At 47.5% G+C, this 22,481-nt stretch overlaps 1 protein-coding gene across 1 annotated transcript in view; it reads right to left on the bottom strand.

Moving 5' to 3' along the window:
• Positions 1-3,876: 3,876 nt before the first annotated feature.
• LOC120049398 (metallophosphoesterase domain-containing protein 1-like) overlaps positions 3,877-22,481 on the bottom strand; it is a 35,392-nt gene continuing 16,787 nt past the window's right edge. The window contains exons 4-6 of the mRNA XM_038995664.1: positions 6,342-6,457; positions 4,928-5,041; positions 3,877-4,202 (exon numbers count right to left, since the gene is read on the bottom strand). Coding sequence (XP_038851592.1) covers positions 4,081-4,202; positions 4,928-5,041; positions 6,342-6,457 — 352 coding nt within the window. The 3' untranslated portion in view covers positions 3,877-4,080. The remainder of the gene's footprint in view (positions 4,203-4,927; positions 5,042-6,341; positions 6,458-22,481) is intronic.

The following is a 22,481-nucleotide window of genomic DNA, read 5'->3' as shown; positions in this document are numbered from 1 at the left end:
ATTTGTCATTCATGAGATAGACGACATCACCGTTGCAAGACAGAACCCAGAGAGAGAGAGAGATATCATTATTTAAATAATCTACAGAAAGATGGAGAGAGCGAGAAACGGAAGGGGGCAATGGAGATGGAGTGTGAGACCATGGAAAGATAGACAAAGAGAGAGAGGGAGGGATGGATAGAAGGAAAATAAAGAGAGAGATGAGATGGGAGTCTATATGAAAGGTACTGTATTAATGGTGTAAAGCGAAAAACCATCCGCAAATAAATTACCCCATCTCCTCCGGGATTACTGCTGTAATTATTTGAACGAGGGTTCTCATTAGAATGTGCAAAGGTGTGGAAGAGCCAAGCTATCAAATGAGACATGAAGAACTCAGGTTTAGACACTGGAAATTACCTCTGGTCCGGGCCACATAATTGATATGAGACACAGATACGTGCAAAAGAGCCAAGTTGAAAAAAATAAAAAATAATCACCAGGAAAAAGGAAAACTTACACAAAGAAAGAGTTTTGGGAAGAAAAGGAGGGATGATCCATTGGTCACAGATAAGGTTTAATTAAATTTGTGTAGATAATCTCTCAGAAAACCAGAAGCAGGTAGTTTTAAGAAAGGTATTTTACATTTACAGAGTTGTCTCCAGGGGCAACACATTATACAATACCATTCTAAAATGGTTAGATTTTTTTCTCTTTTCACATGAAAAAATATTGTACATCATTAAAGCAATAAAATAAAAAATTATAGTTAGTATATCCCAAACAATGGTAACAATGATATACAATACAAGCAGATTGTCATCAAAAGTTATTAGATTCAGAACAGCATGCCCCAAGGAACGAACGAGAAATACAACGGCAAAACTTTTGAGTTTTCAAAGATAACAGGAAATACAGAATACAGCTATTGAGGCACAGTGCATCAAAAGTGAGACATTTCAAAGTTATGGTTGAAAGAGAATAGTAAGAAATGGTGAAAAACAGACATTTCCCCCGCAGAAATCTTTAAAAGAAAGTACGATGATACAAACACAGACCCCCCCCCCCACCCCCGCTTAAGCATTTTCTCAGGATGCTTACCCCCTGGCTCTATCCACACGCACACAATCGCACACAGGTATACACCCACATACAGTATTCACACGCACTTATATGTAAACACTCTATTCCTACAACAGCCCACTAATCTGCCCCATTAAGACGTAGCCCAGCTAGCACAATGTGCAGAACAGCAGTGAAACACCAGTGACCCTGGGAATAAAACGTAGCCAGAGGGGATGCTCATATATAATGTCTGAGAGCAGAGAGAGATCAAACAGGGATGTTGTCATGTTATGCTAACCACACTTTGAGCTCAGCTAGCCAACTAAAGACTTTGGCTGCCAGACGAGCAGAGGAAGGACGCTCATTCACAAGTGCTTTCGAAATAAAAATGTTACCCTTTTTTACGCAGACAACTGCTTGACAACATGAAAGAGTTAATAATAGCTACACGGGGTGTGGGTAACCCCGTGCACTCAAAAAAAGTATAGGCTAAAAACAACCCAATTTAGCGTTGGTTAAATAGTGGCCAGAACACATGTTGGGTTATTTTTGACCAAGCCAGTTGGGTTGCATGAATGACCCAACATGTTGGGTGGTTGGGATTACCCAAACATGGGTTAATGTAACCATCAGTTGGGTGTTTTTGACTCTCATGCTGAGTTGACCTAGAAGCTGGGTCTTATTTAACGTAATCCTTAGGGTATTTTCAGGTGGCATGGTTTATTAGGGGCGTGGCTTTCAGCTAGATCTTATTGGCCACCCGTGAGAGTAAATGTCATTCCTGTTCATCATCTTACGTTTACATACTGCAAATTAAAATGTCAATAACATGTTTTTCACACATTTGTCTGTAATATTAAGATTATTTATGACTTATTATAAGGTATACCACCTTATTGTATCCCAACAATGGGACTTACGTAGGTTTTAGGGAACTTATACACTTCTGTAAGCGTCATTGAAGCTACAACATTTTAAATGTTTGACCTTAATATGTGATAACTATGCAACAGAACAGATGAACAGGAATGACATTTATTCTCATGGGTGACTGAACAGAACTACTGTATCTGAAAGCCACGCCCCTACTAAACTACGCCTCCTGTCTTCTGATCTGACCCGCTGGGTCATAACTCAATAACCCGGCACCAATAACCCTGAAGTGTTTAAAGGAAACAACTCATGAGTTGAGTCAACCAAACAACCCAGCATTTTTTAGAGTGTAACATAGTGCAGATATCATTATACAGTAATAAGCATTTATTAGCCTATACAAGAAAGAACTGAACTTAGAATAAAATGTAAACATTGTTTCTGCACTGGCTCTTTTTTTAACAACACACACACATATTTAACAACATCTGAAGTAATCCTTGATTGCTAACATGTTTTTACAATGACAGGTGACGTAGATGTACAGTTCCGACTTCTTGACCAGTTACGGTACATTAGGCCTACATCTCATCGTCATCCATTGGTCCACTAAGAGTTCAAAGTTCATTCCCATGATACATCTCTCCCAGAAAGGGCACCATGGAGCAGCGAGAACATTTCAGACACCGCTGCTTCTGTACAGGGTCGGGAGAGAACACATTTGCCAATCCGCTCCGTTGGCTATTACGTATTTCCAGTATTCCGTACCAGGAATCAAACTCTTGCAGACTTCCCAGCCGGTGACCTCGGAATAAACTTGTCAGGATCACGGCACATGAGCCAGGGATGAGACGGTGAGCTGATTACACATGCAACGAGGGATGGAGGGGGGAAGAAGGAGAGGGGGAAAAAACAGAAGGGAAGAGAGGAAGAGAAGAGATCCCTCTCCCCTGGTTAAGAGGCTTACTGAGAGTTGTAATGAGACCCAGGGGAGTGGTGTCAACACGTTTGACACTTATACTCACACACAGCCCGTGGCAGAGACCTCCCGCTGCCCTCACACACACACACACACACACACACACACACTTTGATCTCTCTCACACACACACACACACTTTGATCTCTCTCACACACACACACACACACTTTGACCACACACACACACTTTGACCACACACACACACACACACACACACACACACACACACACACACACACACACACACACACACACACACACACACACACACACACACCACCATGCCCAAGGCCTGAGAGAGAGAGAGAGAGAGAGAGAGAGAGAGAGAGAGAGAAAGAGTGGAGAGTGAAACTAGAGGGGCAGATGAAAAGAGGGATCAAGAGAAAAAGGGATGAGGGGAAAGCAGTGTTTTAATCTGCAGTGCAGGAAGTGTGATATCAGAGTACTGTCAGGGGTATCCATTCTGTGCTGGCAAACAGCTCCACAAAGTCAAACATGGACATTGGGTTAATGTTCTGAAACCCTACTGGTAAGTGTTCAATCACTCCCCAGGGAAGGTCTCAAATGAACGGTGGACCACACTGTCACAATGTCAAAACGTCGCCAATGAGCAACTTCCACTGGTGGCTTAACAGAGTCCTCTATGAGGAAGCAAGAGAGAATGAGAGTTATCCAGTGTCTCCTTCTGAGAGAAAGACTGTGAGTTCAAACAGTGACACAGGAGACACTGTTCCCCCTGTCCTCTTCTCTACCTGACAGCCAGGTCAGATTGTCAGTGCAGTAGAAGTGCAACAGAAGATTTACAGACTAATGCTGACATGTCCATATGAGAGATGAGGCATCTGGGGTCTGTCTTTTGCCTTACTTAAGAGTTTCTAAGAGCTTTTGTTGAAATAAAGGAATGACAGTATATAAAAGAACATCGATGGATTTGCCAAGTGAGGATTGGCAACAGCGCCTGTCTCTTTAGACACACACATCGTCTGTAAGAGACTTGGGCTTGTGTGTGTGTGTTGTGCCACACACACACGCACACACACGCACACACACACACACAGCATCCGTTAGAGCATTGACTATAAACAGTACTCGACCACACCTGCCCACCACCCTCACCTATCTGCCTTCCCACCACTTGGCTCCTGATTGGAGGGGGGCTCAGCAGGGCGGGGCTTCTCTAGTCATGTGGTCCTGGCCGGATTGGGCAGGTCGAAGACGATGGGCGGGTTCATGGGCTGGAAGTTGACGGTGCAGGCCGAGGCGTTGACGAACGTGGTGGTGCCGTCAGTCATCATACCATAACCTGGAGGAGGTAGAGGAGAGAGGAGGGGAGACGACTGTTAGAGAGGGAGAGAAAGACAGACTGACAGTAACACTCATTTGTTCATTGACTTCTTTACACTCTCTCTACATTTCCCTTTATTGACACAAGTCTCCACATCTAACACTGACAGCGGCAACTGCATCTGGTTTGACATGTAGGAAATGATTTACAGGTGAGATATTTTTGGGCCTTTTTCGATCACTCATTATGAACCGGTCTGATATAAAGAACGTGTGACAAATGACAAAAGCTACAATTCCTTTTCTCTCCCTTCTTCCTTGCTCCCAATCTATCTCAGTCGCACAGATCCACACGCAGGGCTAAATCCGGCCTGTTCCTCCCTGTGTGAATCTGATCTAGTTACTAATCTGGTCCTCTCCGAAGGGGCCATGGTGCTCCGAGGGACCCACGCTGACCTGCTAACCCCAAAAAAAGAATCACTCAGCCTGGAGAGAAGGCCTCCCAGTCCCCCCTGGCCTGGATGAGAAGCTGCAGTACCACTTCCAGGCATAATGTATGCCTTTAATAGAATCATATACAGCCTCGTGGCAAGAATCCATAAACGAGTCATAATGACGCATTCCAAAGACCTTGTGCTACAAGATCGATAATCTGATTTAAATATATAGGCTTGTGTAGCAGTATGAGAAACCTCATTCATACAGAATGAAAGTGTGTGTGTGTATGTGTGTGTGTGTGTGTACCTTCGTGGATGTGTCCGAACACGTGTAGCTTGGGCTGTACTCTCCTCTGGACAGTGTTGAGCAGCTCCATACAGCCCACCCGCTGCATCTTCTTAGGAACCCAGTCCAGGAACCCTGCACACAGTGTGGCACGGGTGAGAGTGAGAGTGAGAGAGAGAGAGTGAGAGAGAGAGAGAGAGAGAGAGAGAGAGAGAGAGAGCGAGAGAGAGAGAGAGAGAGAGAGAGAGAGAGAGAGAGAGAGAGAGAGAGAGAGAGAGAGAGAGAGAGAGAGAGAGATTGATTGATTTAGTGTCACTTCTATAGGAAGCATACCGCTGAGTCTATAGAAACACTATCAGGACTGGTCTTTCTTGTGCCATGCACACATTGGTGGTGGATGGGGTGACGCAAAGTGCTTTGAAATCTAGTGAAAAGCTCGAAATAAGTAAATGTAATTCAGCAACAAAAAAACTCAAATCACTTTGGGCTACTTTACAAGTCCGTGGAGACTTTTGTGATGTGAAGAGTAATGGCTCTGTCTCCATTTCTGGACACTCGACTAATTCTCTGCTGGTTTTAAGGCAGCTGGTGAGTAAACAGCTTTCATACAGATTTGTTCCTCCTGTGTAACTTCCTCCTCAGCGCTAGATAAAAAAAAGGCCATATTCCTCCTCTCCTCCATCTCCGTTCCATCGCGCCCCATAAAAGACGACGGGTTTTGCCGCAGTGCGAACGAACCGCGCCTCTCACTCTTTTTACTCGGTCACTTTACGTCTAGCCCCTCGCTTTCTGTTGTATCTTTCTCTTCCTCTTTTCTCTAGACCAACGGTCTCTCTGTAGTTCTCTGTCCATTCTTTCCCTCTGTCTCTCTATCTTTCTCTTCCCCACCTCTCGCGCTCTGTACTCTTCCCCCACCCTTTTCTCCCTCTCTCTCCTTCTCCTCCCCAGCCTCCTCTCTCTTGCTCTGTCTCTCCTTCTTCCCCACCTCTTTCTCCCTCTCTCTCCCCCTCTCTTTGTCTCTCCCTCTAATAGGCATTAGTGGCCCGCTGTAGCTGCTCCATATGCCGGTGGCTTATGAGGATAGGGGAGCTGGAGACACTTGGCTAAACTGAACGGAAAATAACTCCCTGTGTTTAGAGGCGAGCCGCCACGCAGCAGCCACAGAAATCAATCACACACACTCGTCTGAGCATCTCCCAGCTGCAGCAGGAGATGAGCTGTGAAAGTGTGCGTGTGTTATGCAAATGTAATGCAAGTGTGGGTAGATATTTACACGAGGATGATAACAGGAATAAATGACAGATTATTCAGAAAGTATTACTTATTTGACAGTCTATCAAAGCACTGACTGTGCGTGTGTGAATGTGCGTGTGTATGTAACGTGTGTGCGATGATGCCTCATGATTGTGTCCCCCAGGTGTAATGTCTCCCTCACCCAGTGGGGGGCAGTGTGTGACCAGTATGTCGGTGGAGTCGGGGATCTGGTTCCACTTGTCCAGCAGAGCCTGACCTCTTGGCAGGTTGAACCCCCAGCCATAGTACCATGGCTGCCTGGCTCAGAGAAAGAGAGAGAAAGAGAGAGAACGAGAGAGAGATTAATACAGTATATCATATCACTGTCAACACAATCACCCATCAGATCATCATCTCTAATAAGAGAGAGCCCTGCGAGGGGAGAACCCTGCGGGGGGACAGATTAAGTGTGATAGCTAAAATGGCACTTAATCTCTGAACCTTAATCATCTGCTCTGACAAATCAAATCAACTCCCTCCGAACTTGAATCAAACACCACTGCTGCCACGTACAAAGTGCAATAGTATAAATTAGACAGAACCGTAGAGGAGCAGGCAGAAAGCGCTAGGATATAAAACCTCAACATTAAACATTAACGTCCGCTTGATTCAACAGTCGGCATTGGAGCCTTCCAGGACGGGAGGGGAAAAGAGAAGAGAGAAAAAGAGGAGAGAGGAAGAGAGGGACTTGTCGGCTGGGTCCGTGTCCCTTCACTTTGATAGCGGACGCCTCTGGTGGGTGAGTGACGGTGGAGAAATTAACATGTCACTAACAATGAGTCCTCAGATCCATCTTCCTCTGTACCGTAAGGCGAGCCACGCGTGTGTAACCACGATGACGCCGCCGTTAGCTCTCGTACCGCCGGCTTTTTTTAATTTGCAGAGAGCAGTCACTGGAAAAGCCAACTTTTATCTGCGCCACGCCGTCCGTCGCTTGGCGCTTCAGTGGAACGTCAGATGGAGGCTGTTTTATCATTTCCTGCCTGTTTGTGTATGTATGCAAGCGAGAGTGTGCGTGTGTGTGTGTGGGGGGGCACACACACATGTACACACACACTTGATTAAAGAGACCTGGTGGTATTATACAGCAGGATACATTTGGTGATGGTCCCAACCCTGGGGTCACTGCCTGAGAGGTTAAGGAGACAGAGTGAGAGATGCATCATGGGAAACGGTGTCCCATTTCAGCTTGAATCTACTCCATTAAAATTCCTTCACTTCGGGACATCAGATCCTAAACACTTTATGAAACATCTGAAGTTCCCAGTGAACGCAATTTCAATAATTTACACAGTGAATTTTAAAACATTTAAATTGGCCTTAGCATATTAATTGGGCCGGTTAAATATTCATGTCCGTCTTAACATGTCTCAATTAAAATGAGATGAGCTGCCAGTCTCATCTGCGTTCCAAATGGCACCATATTCCCTAGTGCACTACTTTTGACCAGAGCTGTATTGGGAATAGAGTGGCATTTGAGACGCAACCCATCCATCCCCTCTTCATATCTGAATGGAGAGATGAAGAGGAAAAACACTTTTCTCTGGTAATCGCTATTGGACTGTAATTTCCCTAACAGAGGGTTCAATAAAAAGAGAGAGAGAGAGAGAAAGAGAGAGAGATAGAGAAGGGGGGTAGAAAGGGAAAAGGGGAGATGAGAAAGAATTAAGGGGCTATTGAGAGAGACATGGAGATGAAATGAGATAGAGATGAAGGGAATGAGAGAGAAAAGAGTGAGTTTGTACATTATGTAAACACTTGCATTTCTTCTTTCTGTTCCCACTTCCAGCTCATCTCAAGTTAAAAGTCTGGGATTTTCTACCACTAGGGCCAAAATCACATGCTATACAGTATCTAGCATGCTAGCAGATACCTATAGACTTCCAGGCGTTGCGCTAACGCTAGTTAGCATTGGATCGTGATACTACCACCAACTTCCTTCATACTGGACACAGAGACATAAAAATGGTATCCACGAGTTCATCTGACTCTGAAAGTGCATCTGACTGTATTATTTTATTAGGACATGGACCATATGAAATGTCACATGTCAGCAGTGTAACATGTCACATCCTTATCCCAGTAGCAAAAGGAAGATACACTGATTTAACTGTGAGAGTGTAACTTCACTCCAGGAAAAACCCTGATTCTTCTGATTGCAGTCTAAACACGAAAACTAAAAGAATATAATACTATGGATAACATCTCCACTATATGAAAAGGATTTGACCAGGGAAGGGATTAGAAATAAACTAGCGTTTTTTGGTGCAGTTAGGGAGGAGAATTGGGGACGTGCTCAGCATATTAAAGACAGGTTTGTTATTTGTTACGGATATGAAAAAGAAGGAAACAGATGTTTGAGTTAGAGCGCTGGATCCCTAGGCGTCGTCTAGGGGCAAAGCAAAGCACGCTGGGAAAAAAACAACTGCGTAAAAATCACTTTCATTTGATGTGATTCTTTTCCCCCTTTTCTAAAGCGAGAGAGAGAGAGAGAGAGAGAGAGAGAGAGAGAGAGAGAGAGAGAGAGAGAGAGAGAGAGAGAGAGAGAGAGAGAGAGAGAGAGAGAGAGAGAGAGAGAGAGAGAGAGAGAGAGAGAGAGAGAGAGAGAGAGAGAGAGAGAGAGAGACTGAGAGAGAGACTGAGAGAGAGAGAGAGAGAGAGAGAGAGAGAGAGAGAGAGAGAGAGAGAGAGAGAGAGGTTGAGTCAGGTTTACCCAAAACACCACTTTACTTAACAGGGTAATATTATAGAAGGTTTGAAAACAAATAGGAGATCAGTCTCGCTCTCGGTAATGTGTGCGTGTAACTATTTCAGTGTGTGTGTGTGTGTGTGTGTTTCTCCATTCAGAAGCTTAATGATATCATTGGAGAAAGCCCATGAATGATTAACGAATCAGACAATGCTGAGGGGCGCGAGGCGTTAACCACACACACACACTTTGGTTAACTTCACAGTCGTTAGGAAGAAAAACAGCACGCCAGAAGATAGGAATTTTAAATCTAAATCAATTCCAGACTTATCCTGAGGTCTAGAGAGGAACAGGCTTGGTGAGAAATAGAGAAAGAGAGACAAGAGACAAAAGAGAGAAAGAGGGAGATATTCTTTAGTGATGTTGTGAGACAGGGGAAAAGAGAGAGGTAGAGAAAGGGAGGTGAAGAAAAACGGAGAGAGAACACAGAAAAGAGTGGTATCTATACAGTATAGAACAAGTCTGGGTTCTCTCTACATATCTTTTGACAGACAGTATGAAGAGAAGCAGAATAGGAAGACGGAATAGATGAGAGAGGCGCAACCAGAGAGACAGCTAACGAATGTGTGTATGCTATAGGAGTGTGTGTGTGTGTGTGTGTGTGTGTTCATTTCAAGTTTGCTATTTCTCAGAGAAGCAGAGTGGATGCAGTCACACCCCACCATCATCACCTCAGCTCGAGTTAATTAAGAGCTACTGTCGACTTAACGACCCTAATAACAGCCTGGAAGGAAGGAGAGGAAAACACACACGCACACACACACACACACACACACACACACACACACACACACACACACACACACACACACACACACACACACACACACACACACACACTCTCTCTCTGCTTGTGTGCTCTTATTAGACTGTGTGTATGTGCGTGTACTGTACGTGTGTGCATGTGTACGCATGTGTGTATGAGTGTGTGCTCACATCTGGGTAATACTAAAGGGGGTTGCTGTCACTCGTCACTCCTACGAGCTGAGTTTTTCATATTAAACCCCCCTGCCTCCCCGCACCACTTGACGTGTGTCTCCGTACCCCCCCCACCGCTAACCTCGTTAAGAGCCTGTTTCAATTAAAAGTGTTCCGGGGTGGGAGAGGTCCGTTGGGACTTCACTGCTCAGATAGAGGTCAACAGAGCTGCTTAGAGATGCTTTTAGCAGCCTTCCTGTTCTCATTTACTCATTCACTAGCCTGGAGGCTAGGTGGGCTAGTTCAAACACAGGCTACTGACTGCTAACACTACTTACTATTACAGGGTAATTACACACAAACAATACATTCTACTCTGAGGGAACTTCTCTCTGTCAGTATTAGATACTATTAAATACTACGAGGTACTCTATGTCCTCTGACTGTCTGATATCTCCCATTGTCCTCTTTGTTTAAGTCTACTCCATGAGCCAATGAGGAGCCATTTTAAAATGAGTCAGTTTAAGAAGTAGCATCAACACTGCTTCTGTCCCATTCTCTCTATCACACACAATAGGATTCAAATTTTTGAATAGGACAGTTATAAGTTAATTTACAGACACATAACCCGCGCTGGTACATGGGAGAAGCAGGAGAGAATTTGACTCCAAGAAGACGCTATTTCATGTTACAGAGAAATACGTTTCTTTCTCTTTTCCATTATTAATCCCAACTCTAAACCTTTCTCAGCACACACTATTCTCCCTCCCACACACAATGGTTCATGTACAGACTTTGATGTTTAATCACGACTACCACACACACAAGCCAGTCCACCCGGCAAGATTGATCCTCGCAGCAGGACTACTAGTAGACTACTAGACGCAGGGAGAGAAAAGGGGAAGGAGAGGGATCGGGAAAGGGACGGACACCGACACTGATGCAGAGAGAGAGAGGGGGAGATTGCAAGAGAGGGAAAGAAAGGGAGTGGGATAGAGGGAAAATAAGAGATGGGGAAGGAGAGAGAGAGAGAAGGCTGAAAGGCAGAGTACTGTATATCTGACTCTGACAGTCAGGAGGATAAGAAATGTGACAGGGCCCAGCCTGCAGTAACCGAAAGCTCGCTGGTTCGAATCAGCCGTTCTGGCCTTGAGCAAGGCAGTTAACACCCAACAACTGCTCCCCGGGCATCGATGATGTTGATTAAGGCAGCCCCCCGCACCTCTCTGATTCAGAGGGGTTGGGTTAAATGCAGAAGACACATTTCGGTTGAATGCATTCAGTTGTACAACTGACTAGGTACCCCCCCTTTCCCTTTGTGAGCTACAGAACAGTCCTTACTTCAACACCCCCGTACCCTCCCATTCTTCCCGTCACCATCTTTCTTCATTTCCCCATGTCCTTACTTAATCTGTCATTCTCCATCTTCATTGTATCTATCCGTGTACCATAACTCAACCCATCTATTCCTCCTTCTATATTTCTGTCTTCTAGTGAGCACCCACTCTCTCCCTCCCTCTCTTCCTGTCTAATCTCACCTCTCCACCTCTTTACCTCTACCTGCCCCCATCCCCACTTCCCCTCTCTCTGTGGAGAGGCAGATTGGGGACATATTGGCCCTCAGCATGACTTATGTAACACCCAGCAGGGTCAGGGGGAACCGGGCTGACACGCTGACACACACACACACGCACGCTAAAAAAGAAATATGAACACACACAAGACACCGAAACAGGGAAACTTTATCAGTAAATGTTGACCCATGGGAAATCAAGCAATGCTGTTTAGTACTCTGTCTCTCCTCCCATCTTTCCCTCTCTCAACGCCTGTGTGTGTGTTTCTGTAATGGCTTAATTGCAGGCGAGCGGTGAGCGCAGTGGGGGGTCTAAGCACTGGGTGGGTGGAGGATTAGGTGACGGACTACCACCGAGCTCTCATCCACTAAACACAGTACAGTCACTGAGCTACACCAGTCAATGTCTGGCCCCGGGGCTGGCACACACACGCACTGACACACAAACACACACCTGCACAACTTCCTCTGAGCTGATATACACATTTTGTTATACACAGACACACCCCTGTACAGCAGTAGTCTCAGATTGTCCAACCATCCTGGTGAAACTGGAGCAGACCAAGGTGGCGTCGCAGAACCCATCTGTGACAGAGCGCAGGGAGATCCGCCCACACACACACACACACACACACACACACACACACACACACACACACACACACACACACACACACACACACACACACACACACACACACACCAAGCCTCATCAACAAAACAGTGATGGGTACAGAGACACTTGTCTTGTGTGAAGTCTGAAAGGCCTGGTGCTCTGGACCAGTAGCAGTCAGCCTCACAGCTGTGCTCATTCACAGCTTCACACTCATCAGCAGCAGCAGCAGCACACAACCCAAGAACCCCCACCACCTTCAATGTCAGGTTTAAAGCCAGACGTGTTCTTATAGGGTTTTCTCAGAGGAGAGCATTTCTTCTGACAATAAAACCTCATCTTTATTAAACTAGCAGCACACAACAATATTATACAGCTGTGAAGCTGCCTGTACATTTCCTCTCCAAAATCTACATTTCTTTGTCAAATCAAGCTGGTTTCATCCATTCCCACAGCGAGCCCCATCAATGAAGCGCAGCTGCTGTCTAAACCAACCACTAACCCCCCCCCCCCTCCCCCCATAAATCCCAGAGCTCTCTCTCTCTCTCCTCCTCCACTGTGTCATTAATTCTGCTTGTTTGGTGAAATGCTGAAACATTGTTCCCACCGCCCGGTGTCGATCACACACTCACATGCACACACACTCGCATGCACACACACTCTCATGCACACACACTCTCATGCACACACACTCTCATGCACACACACTCGCATGCACAAACACTCTCTCACACCTGGCAGGTCTCAGTCTCCCTATAGACTGATGTTTCCCACATTTAATAATACGCAGGCAGACTTCCTCTAAAGGGGAACAATGAGGGGTGGAGGGAATTAGGAGAGGAAAAAATAGGGGGAAGAGAAATATATTATATACTGTAGGGAGAACGAGAGACGGATAGACAAAGACAAAAAAGAGAAGGACGAATTAGAAATGGAAAAAAAAGAGTGATACAGACGTACCACCAGATAGATAATGAAAGAGAAATGAGAGACAGACAGACACAGAGAGAGAGAGAGAGGGCAACAGAGGGACTGATGCGTAGGGTTAGTGACAGATGAATAGATGTGTCTCTTGTTCCTGCTCTCCTCTCTTCCTCTCCCTCTCTCTCCTGCCTGCTGCTCTTCCTCTGTAATCAAGTTGGATGTCAGAAAAGACAAACGCATCCCTGTCCGTCCGCGCTTTCCTCTCCTCCGTGCCCCCCCCCCTTTTTTTTTTTAGAAACAGAAAAGTACAGATCAGCAGAAACTAGCCCAGTCAGAATCTCCGAATCTCAGAGGAAACCGTGTTTGATCAGGGACTGAGCCTCTCACACACGTCTCTCCTATACCTGTGCTATAGTTTACACAGCTTACGCTTCACAATTGTACATCTGCCCACGCGTCAAATCTACATCAGTGACATGCATTAAAGTGGGACATAGGAAAGACTACTAGTAGTTAAACAGACACAGGACTTTGAAGGAACTTCGGGCTACACGACAGAATATGACATCTGGGTCGTTCACTATCGTATTATCACTAATATTTCTGGTGTTTTACATCGCACCATAAAGCAGCAAGGGACGCTCTGAAACTAAATCAGGCTAACAGCATTTCTTACCGTATTAACCCGAGAGAACGAGGAGGAAGGAGCGCTTCTATTGACAATGTTTCAGCAATTTACTCCCCCTTTTCAAAATTTATTTTTACCCTGAATTTATAAGTTACAACACAGTTGCCGATACAATCTCAAGCAATATGCAGTAAACACAATTACGTCACCTTGTCCTCACAAGGTTCCAATATTAAGACGCGTAGTCACACTATGACACATCTGTCATGGATCCCTATGAAATGCACTGTCAGGAATAGTTACCCTGCGATGGTCATGAAATGCTCTGTGAGTTTCTTCAGATTCTGTAGCCAACTACCCCGAACAAAGACCCCCCTCCTCTCTCCCTCTCCTCCCCCTATCCCTGGATGGGTAGTGTGAGGTACTGAGAGATGACAAATCTGCTGGGTCCTGACAGACGACTTCATGCCCAGCGATAATGAGCTCCCGTCGGATGCTGATCTCACAGGATGCACAGAGACACGTTACACTAACGTTGCACTAACGTTGCCGCCAGGGTGGGGGGGGATTTCATGTGGACATCCACATGCCGCCACCTACGTCTTCTCGCAAAGTGGATACACTTGACAGAAAGTGTGAAAGAGAGAAAGGAAGGAGAGAATGAGAGAAGAAGAGAAACATGGGGGAAAAAAGAGAGGCCGACGGACAAACAGACAGAGACAGGAAGTTTGGCAGACAAAGAAAGACTAAGGGGATGAGGAAGTGAGTCTTTCTGTGGATGTACATGTGTACATTCAATGTGTGTGTTCAATGTGTGTGTTTGTCAGCAGCATGTGTGTGTGGAGAGGTAGGGGTGTAGGCAGCGCCTGCTTCCAACATCCTGTAAGCCTCCCTTGTTGCAGCAGGTGGAGGAAAGCTGCAGCAGCCCAGTGTGTGTGTGTGTGTGTGTGTGTGTGTGTGTGTGTGTGTGTGTGTGTGTGTGTGTGTGTGTGTGTGTGTGTGTGTGTGTGTGTGTGTGTGTGTGTGTGTGTGTGTGTGTGTGTGTGATGAGAGCAGGTGGGTGAGAGCTGTGTCATATGGAGGTGCCTGGAGCGGCAATGGAGAGGAGGGGTCCAAACCCTGCAGGCAGGAGGACGAGGGCAGAGGAGGGCCAAGAAAGAAAGAGGGGAGGGGGCAGAGTGAGGAACAGAATACACCCAAATATGCCAGCAAGGTTCCCCTTAAAGATTTGTCTGTGCGTTGACCCGCCTAATGCTTAAAGTAGGGATCTTGTTTCAAGCCAGCGCTCATGATGTTAAAGCCATGAGTTGACCTCCCATTTGGTTAACACTGATCTGGGTCAACATGGTCATAAGGTCCAATGCACACTAACCACTTTGAAGTAAGCTGCAGGTTGAGTAGAAGATCGGACATCTCTAGCCTCTTGTACTTGACACTAGCCCTCCTACACGTTCTCCTGTGTCCATACCTGCCCATACACCCATCATCCACGGTCTAGTCTGACTCCATTCCAAACACACCTCTGTAGAGTGTCACAGGCAGACAACAGGTCTTTGCCGTATTTTGATTCCCATGGTTGAGCCTAGACTGCTGCCTGCCTGCTTGTCTCATTTCCAGTTCCCTAATAACAGACGTGGCGCTAGGCGCTAACCCTGTTAGCGTCGAACATAATGAATTCCCATTTAAATAGCATTTAGAAGCGCTAGGGAAGCACATTTGTCCCTTCCTGTTCTAAATAATGACCAATTACCATGGAGGAATAGGTGGCTTCACAGAGGAGGAGAGACAGTTGAGACGGCAGTGGGAGAGATGGGGGAGGGGCTTTCCTTTTTAATTGGTGGCAGATCTCAATGTGACGCGTATCTTTTTCTTCTTATGATTCTGCAGAGGGGGGGGGAATAGGGAGGGAGCGGGGAGAAGAGATAGGGAGAGAGGGGAAGAAAAAAAGGGGGATGAGGCAAAAAGTGAGGGGAGGAGGGAAAGAGCGAGAGAGAAAGAGGGCGAGAGCGAGTGACAGAGAGCGAAAGACAGAGAGGGACTAGCATGTGTCTAAGCTGTGTTTGTCTTGGAGGGATAATGTGCGTTAGCTACATCCACTACAGTCTAATTCTGTCCAGAAAAGCTGTTGGACTTCTTTTTTCCAACTCCTTCAGAGTGATAGTTGCCTTGGCAACCGTGGCAAATCTTGCCTTTCTCAAACAGATGTCCCATTTAGTTGGAAATTAGAATGTGTAAAAACCCACGAGACACAAATTATTTCAAAGTTCTCCGGTGGACAGAGGGAGAGAGAAGAAAAGGAAAGAAAGGAAAAGAAAAGGAGGGCCTTCTACTGTTGCTCCCTCCCTCCCTCCCATCCACCAGTCTCCTGTGCATAAGGAAACACACTGATTTGCCAAAGATGGAGGTTGGTGGGATGGTGCAGGGTGGGGTGAAAATATGGCAGATGGGGGTGAAGAGGGACCCCTGTTCTGGGCATCATGGCAGCACGCGTGCCAGCACAGCAGAAGGGTCTGATATGGAGGACAGAGACACCCTAAGGGGGAAGAAATCACCCCACACACTCACAGCATCATACAACCCCACTCACACCCCTGATCCCTTTTGGACGAGCATTCCTGGTCCTCTAGACTGGTTCTGACTATGTGGTCTAATTGTGGTCAACAAGGACACTGACCAGTGACTGCTCACTGCCTGACCCGACTGAGACCGCAAGGGAGAAACTATACGCTGAGAACAACACTATATCTGTGTGTGTGTGTGTGTGTGTGTGTGTGTGTGTGTGTGTGTGTGTGTGTGTGTGTGTGTGTGTGTGTGTGTGTGTGTGTGTGTGTGTGTGTGTGTGGGAGAAGAGGGGGAACATACGGACAGAATCGCTTTAATTCAAATTTAATATGAAGCCCACATGCCTTGGAGAGGGGAAGCATTTGTGTGTAACCAGAGAATGGCCTACAGCACCACACACACACACACACACACACACACACACACACACACACACACACACACACACACACACACACACACACACACACACACACACACACACACACACACACACACACACACACGCCTTCCTCTTGAGGCCATTTAACAGGTAATTTAAAGAGAAATCCCTACAGGAAAAAGACACACTAAATGCCTTCTCCTCCTCTCCTCCCTCGTTCATTCTCTCTCTCCCTCCCTTCTTAACGCCTCACCATAAGTGTGTTTACTCACCTGCAGGGACAGAGACTGACAGCACTTAGAGAAAGAGAACGAGAATGGAGGAAAGAGATTAAAGAACAAAGAGAATCTACGGAGGGGGGAAAGTGACAAGTGCTGAAGAAGGCAGTTTTTCTCTCCCTTTTTCCCTCCAAACAGTTAAGTGGCCGTTTATTACTACTCAGTGTTCATCATAGGCTACCTCACTGTCCCAATTGGGGAATACACCTCAACCCCTGGAAACAGGCGATGTGGACGAACTAGAGAGAAAGAAGAAAAGAGGAGGGGAGAGAGAAGGAGGGGTAGAGCACAGGGCTCCAGGGTTTTTGGGACAGTCTCTGAGCACATCAGATGTTCATTTAGCAAGGCCTCTGGTGAGCGGTCCTAGACAATTAACACCCACCACGAGACACTACTGTAGCTAGCTAGCTGGTTCCCACAGGGCAGGACGACAAGTCTCCCTCCCTCCCTCCCTCCCTCTCTCGTTATATCCTGTAAGAGCTGTTCAGCAGTAACAGCTAGAACTCATAGACTATCTCCAAAGAGGTCAAATTACCTTCATCATTTCTACATGATCATTAGAGTCCTTCTATTAACAACCCTGAGTATTCTGTCCCTCTCTCCCTCTTTCTAGCTCCGCCACTCTCCACCCCTCCTCTCAGTCTACATCACAACACCTGTTCATTAAAAACAGAGCGCAAAGAGATCTCTCCTTCTTTCCATCCCTCCTTCATCAGAGAAGTTTTCAAAACAGGGGGAGAAGGTATTCTGTCCCTCACCATGAATCAAAAGAGAGGAGAGTGGGAGGAAGAGGAGAAGACTCTCTTCATCTCTTTAGTTTTTCTGATGAGCTTTCTTAATTGGGGCACTATAGAAAGAAGTGAAATCCTAAATAATTAAAAAATCTAATTAAGGAGTCTTTTGCATCTCCGTGCTTAATTATTCCGTTCGGAGAGCAGTGGGGAGCGATACATTTCTCCCGTTTCTTTTATTTTAAAAGAGTCTCTCCTCATCCCACCACTCCCACATCAAGAAACAGCTCCTGATTTCTCTCCTCTGTCCTTCCCCTCTCTCTCTCCCGTCGCTCTTCAGATGTGTGTGTGTGTGTCTGTGTGTGCCATCCTCAGACACTGTCATTATGAACACTGAGAGTTAACCCAAGAGTTCATTCCACAGAGAGGGCCGCTGTAAGGCCTCTGTTACTCTCTCCATCCCCCTATTCTCCTTCTCTCCCCCTCTCTCGCGCTCCTTTCGCCATTCCTGCCTCTCAATCTCTACATCTCTCTTTCTTTACCCCATTCTCTTACCTTCTTTCTACACCCTTTCCCTTTTACTATCTCCTCTCTGTAATAACAATCCTATCTCCCTACTCTATCTCTCTCTCATTGGTGTTCCAACCTCCCTGCTGAGTCCAAAAGAAGCACAAAGCTCAATGAAATGACTCAAGAGAAAACCAGTGAAGAGAGTGAAATACTGTGAGGATCTACATGGAACTAAAGCTGTAGAAAGAACATGTTTAAAATGACATGTTTAACTACAAGGCCGGTCATTCATTGTTCAGTCCATGAGCAAGGTGAGGGCGACACAGTTGTGTTGAATTGAATCATCGGTGTGGAGATTACCACTGAATCACAATTCAATTCATCGTTTAAGGGACTGGTTTACGATGAATTTCATCAGGCCCACGCAGTCTCTGCTAATCATTTAAATAGGCTACATCATTTATAGTTCACTTCTTGGATATACCAGCAGGGCATGCACACACACACACACACACACACACACACACACACACACACACACACACACACACACACACACACACACACACACACACACACACACACACACACACACACACACACACACACGCACCACAGTGTTGTGATCTCCTTAATTAGCCATGTGATTAGCTACATTGGAAGTCTGCAGCGAAGCGAGGAGCTCTCTCTCCCCCGTGTAAAGCAAAACATGTGTTCCCGAGACCTCATACATTCTGACACACACACGCACACACAGCTGTAGACTACACTAATGATGCCACCTCTGCCCTCTCAGACACTCAAAAAAAGAAAGGAATAAAATCCAAAACACAGTTGAGCAGGTCTACATTAAAACTCCCCTCACTCATTCCACTTTCTCCTCCTTCTCCCTCGTTCCGCTGTGTTTCTGTGCTTGTGTTGTGTGTAGCGGCTCCTCTGCATCGTTTGGGCTTTGAAAAGACGACCACTGTGGCTAATTCCCATGCCTCCCACGCTACTGTTAGACTATGGTTCGGGGCTCTTCTGTTCTACCTCCATCACACACACACACACACACACACACACACACACACACACACACACACACACACACACACACACACACACACACACACACACACACACACACCTTCCATTCTGCCTCCATGTCCCTTTAGCTCCGAGACGCGGGGTGGCTTTGCGATACGCCCATGACAAATGACTTGTAAACTTGCATTACAGTCTGAACAGGAACAGAAGCACGCACACACACACACACACACACACACACACACACACACACACACACACACACACACACACACACACACACACACACACACACACACACACACACACACAACTGCTCCCCCATGCTGTCCTTTTGATTCCGCATTTCAGAGAATGACAAATTGTTAGGATTTGGGTAGGATGCAGCATGCTATGTTCGGATCTAATTTTGGCTGGAGACTGGGGGGGTAGGGATAGGGATTGTGGAGCTGTGTGTGTGTGTGTGTGTGTGTGTGTGTGTGTGTGTGTGTGTGTGTGTGTGTGTGTGTGTGTGTGTGTGTGTGTGTGTGTGTGTGACAGAGACATGGGACGGACAAGAAAGCACCATGCTGCGAACCACATGCAATCAGACCCCCATGAGGAGAGAGGGATGGAGCGATAGAAGAAAGAACAAGTGATTGAAGGATGACAGAACAGAAGTAAAGATGGATGGAGGGATGGGGAGAAGGAGAGATATGGGCTTGGAGCAGGGCTTTGTGGAATAGTGTTTGCTGAGGGGATTGAGGGAGAAGAATGGAGGAAATGAGACAGGGAAAGATAAGGGGAAGAAGGGAGATGGAGGGAGGGTGAGAGGGGAGCAGAGGGGAGAACGACTGGAGCAGAGGGGAGAACAACTGGATCAGAGGAGAGAACGACTGGAGCAGAGGAGAGAACGACTGGATCAGAGGAGAGAACGACTGGAGCAGAGAAGAGAACGACTGGAGCAGAGGGGAGAACGACTGGAGCAGAGGGGAGAACGACTGGAGCAGAGGGGAGAACGACTGGAGCAGAGGGGAGAACGACTGGAGCAGAGGAGAGAACGACTGGAGCAGAGAAGAGAACGACTGGAGCAGAGAAAAGAACGACTGGAGCAGAGGGGAGAACGACTGGAGCAGAGGAGAGAACGACTGGAGCAGAGAAGAGAACGACTGGAGCAGAGAAAAGAACGACTGGAGCAGAGGGGAGAACGACTGGAGCAGAGGAGAGAATGACTGGAGCAGAGAAGAGAACGACTGGAGCAGAGGAGAACGACTGGAGCAGAGGGGAGAACGACTGGAGCAGAGAAGAGAACGACTGGAGCAGAGGGGAGAACGACTGGAGCAGAGGGGAGAACGACTGGAGCAGAGGAGAGAACGACTGGAGCAGAGGGGAGAACGACTGGAGCAGAGGGGAGAACGACTGGAGCAGAGGAGAGAATGACTGGAGCAGAGGAGAGAACGACTGGAGCAGAGGGGAGAACGACTGGAGCAGAGGGGAGAACGACTGGAGCAGAGGGGAGAACGACTGGAGCAGAGGGGAGAACGACTGGAGCAGAGGGGAGAACGACTGGAGCAGAGGGGAGAACGACTGGAGCAGAGGAGAGAACGACTGGAGCAGAGGGGAGAACGACTGGAGCAGAGGGGAGAACGACTGGAGCAGAGGAGAGAACGACTGGAGCAGAGGGGAGAACGACTGGAGCAGAGAAGAGAACGACTGGAGCAGAGGGGAGAACGACTGGAGCAGAGGGGAGAACGACTGGAGCAGAGGGGAGAACGACTGGAGCAGAGGAGAGAACGACTGGAGCAGAGAAGAGAACGACTGGAGCAGAGAAAAGAACGACTGGAGCAGAGGGGAGAACGACTGGAGCAGAGGAGAGAACGACTGGAGCAGAGAAGAGAACGACTGGAGCAGAGGAGAACGACTGGAGCAGAGGGGAGAACGACTGGAGCAGAGAAGAGAACGACTGGAGCAGAGGGGAGAACGACTGGAGCAGAGGAGAGAACGACTGGAGCAGAGGGGAGAACGACTGGAGCAGAGGAGAGAACGACTGGAGCAGAGGAGAGAACGACTGGAGCAGAGGGGAGAACGACTGGAGCAGAGGGGAGAACGACTGGAGCAGAGGGGAGAACGACTGGAGCAGAGGGGAGAACGACTGGAGCAGAGGGGAGAACGACTGGAGCAGAGGAGAGAACGACTGGAGCAGAGGGGAGAACGACTGGAGCAGAGGGGAGAACGACTGGAGCAGAGGAGAGAACGACTGGAGCAGAGGGGAGAACGACTGGAGCAGAGGGGAGAACGACTGGAGCAGAGGGGAGAACGACTGGAGCAGAGGAGAGAACGACTGGAGCAGAGGGGAGAACGACTGGAGCAGAGGGGAGAACGACTGGAGCAGAGGGGAGAACGACTGTGCGGTTACAGTTAATTCAGGGCAGATGACTCATCAGGGCAGGAGACACAGACAGACAGGCAGAGAGGCTTCTTTCCTCCCACCACCCCGAGGCTACAGTACAGGCCGGTCACGGGCCATAAAGCAGTCCCAGTCTGGCATCGCCATGGAGACGGGACTGGAGCGGGTAAAGCAGGCGCTGTCCCACTGCTCCTGACAGAGATTAGAGAGAGAAAGAGACATCCTCGTCCCCCCGCGTTCCCCCGTGCTCCCACTGCCGAGCCAGCGACATGTGGAGCGCACAGACAGACAGGTGGATTGAGGGAGAGAGGGAGGGATGAGGAGAGGTAGAGCAATAGAGGGAGCAGACAGTGTGGAGAGGGGAACACACGGCACCTCCAGCTGGAGTCCCTCTGTGCTGGAGGAACAGAGCCTCGGGCTGCTGCAACACACACACACACACACATTATTTAATCTGCCTTCTGTAGCAAGCCTACTGCACCAGCCAAGCCCGGCCGGTGTTACTGAATTGAAGCTGTGTGCACCATTCTTCCTCTCACATCCTCTGTCTTCAGTTCTCTCCCTCTCTCTCCCCATCCCTTCTTCCTCTCTCTCCCCCTTCTCGCTCTCTCAACACACCTGAGGCATCTCTCCATAGCGGCTATTCCTCTAACTCAAGGGACCCCACTATCTCAGCAAACCAATTACCTAGCACAGGGTGCCCCACACCCATCCCAGTGCCTACACACTACCTCTGGGGCCCCTCACCAAAAACACATACTGCATTATGGAGCATTGTTAAACCAGCACCACACACACACACACACACACACACACACACACACACACACACACACACACACACACACACACACACACACACACACACACACACACACAGGCGCTGACCAGGGAGAGAGAACAGGAGAGGAGAGAGGGAGGGAGGGAGAAAGAGAGGAAGGAACCATAGCTAGATAGGTAGCCAATGAAAAAAAGAGCATGGGAGGAAGTGTGTGGAGG

This window comes from Salvelinus namaycush, chromosome 6 (genome assembly GCF_016432855.1).
Source record: "Salvelinus namaycush isolate Seneca chromosome 6, SaNama_1.0, whole genome shotgun sequence".
In the NCBI taxonomy this organism is placed as follows: Eukaryota; Metazoa; Chordata; class Actinopteri; order Salmoniformes; family Salmonidae; genus Salvelinus; species Salvelinus namaycush.
This window is presented reverse-complemented; position numbering and strand designations above follow the sequence as displayed.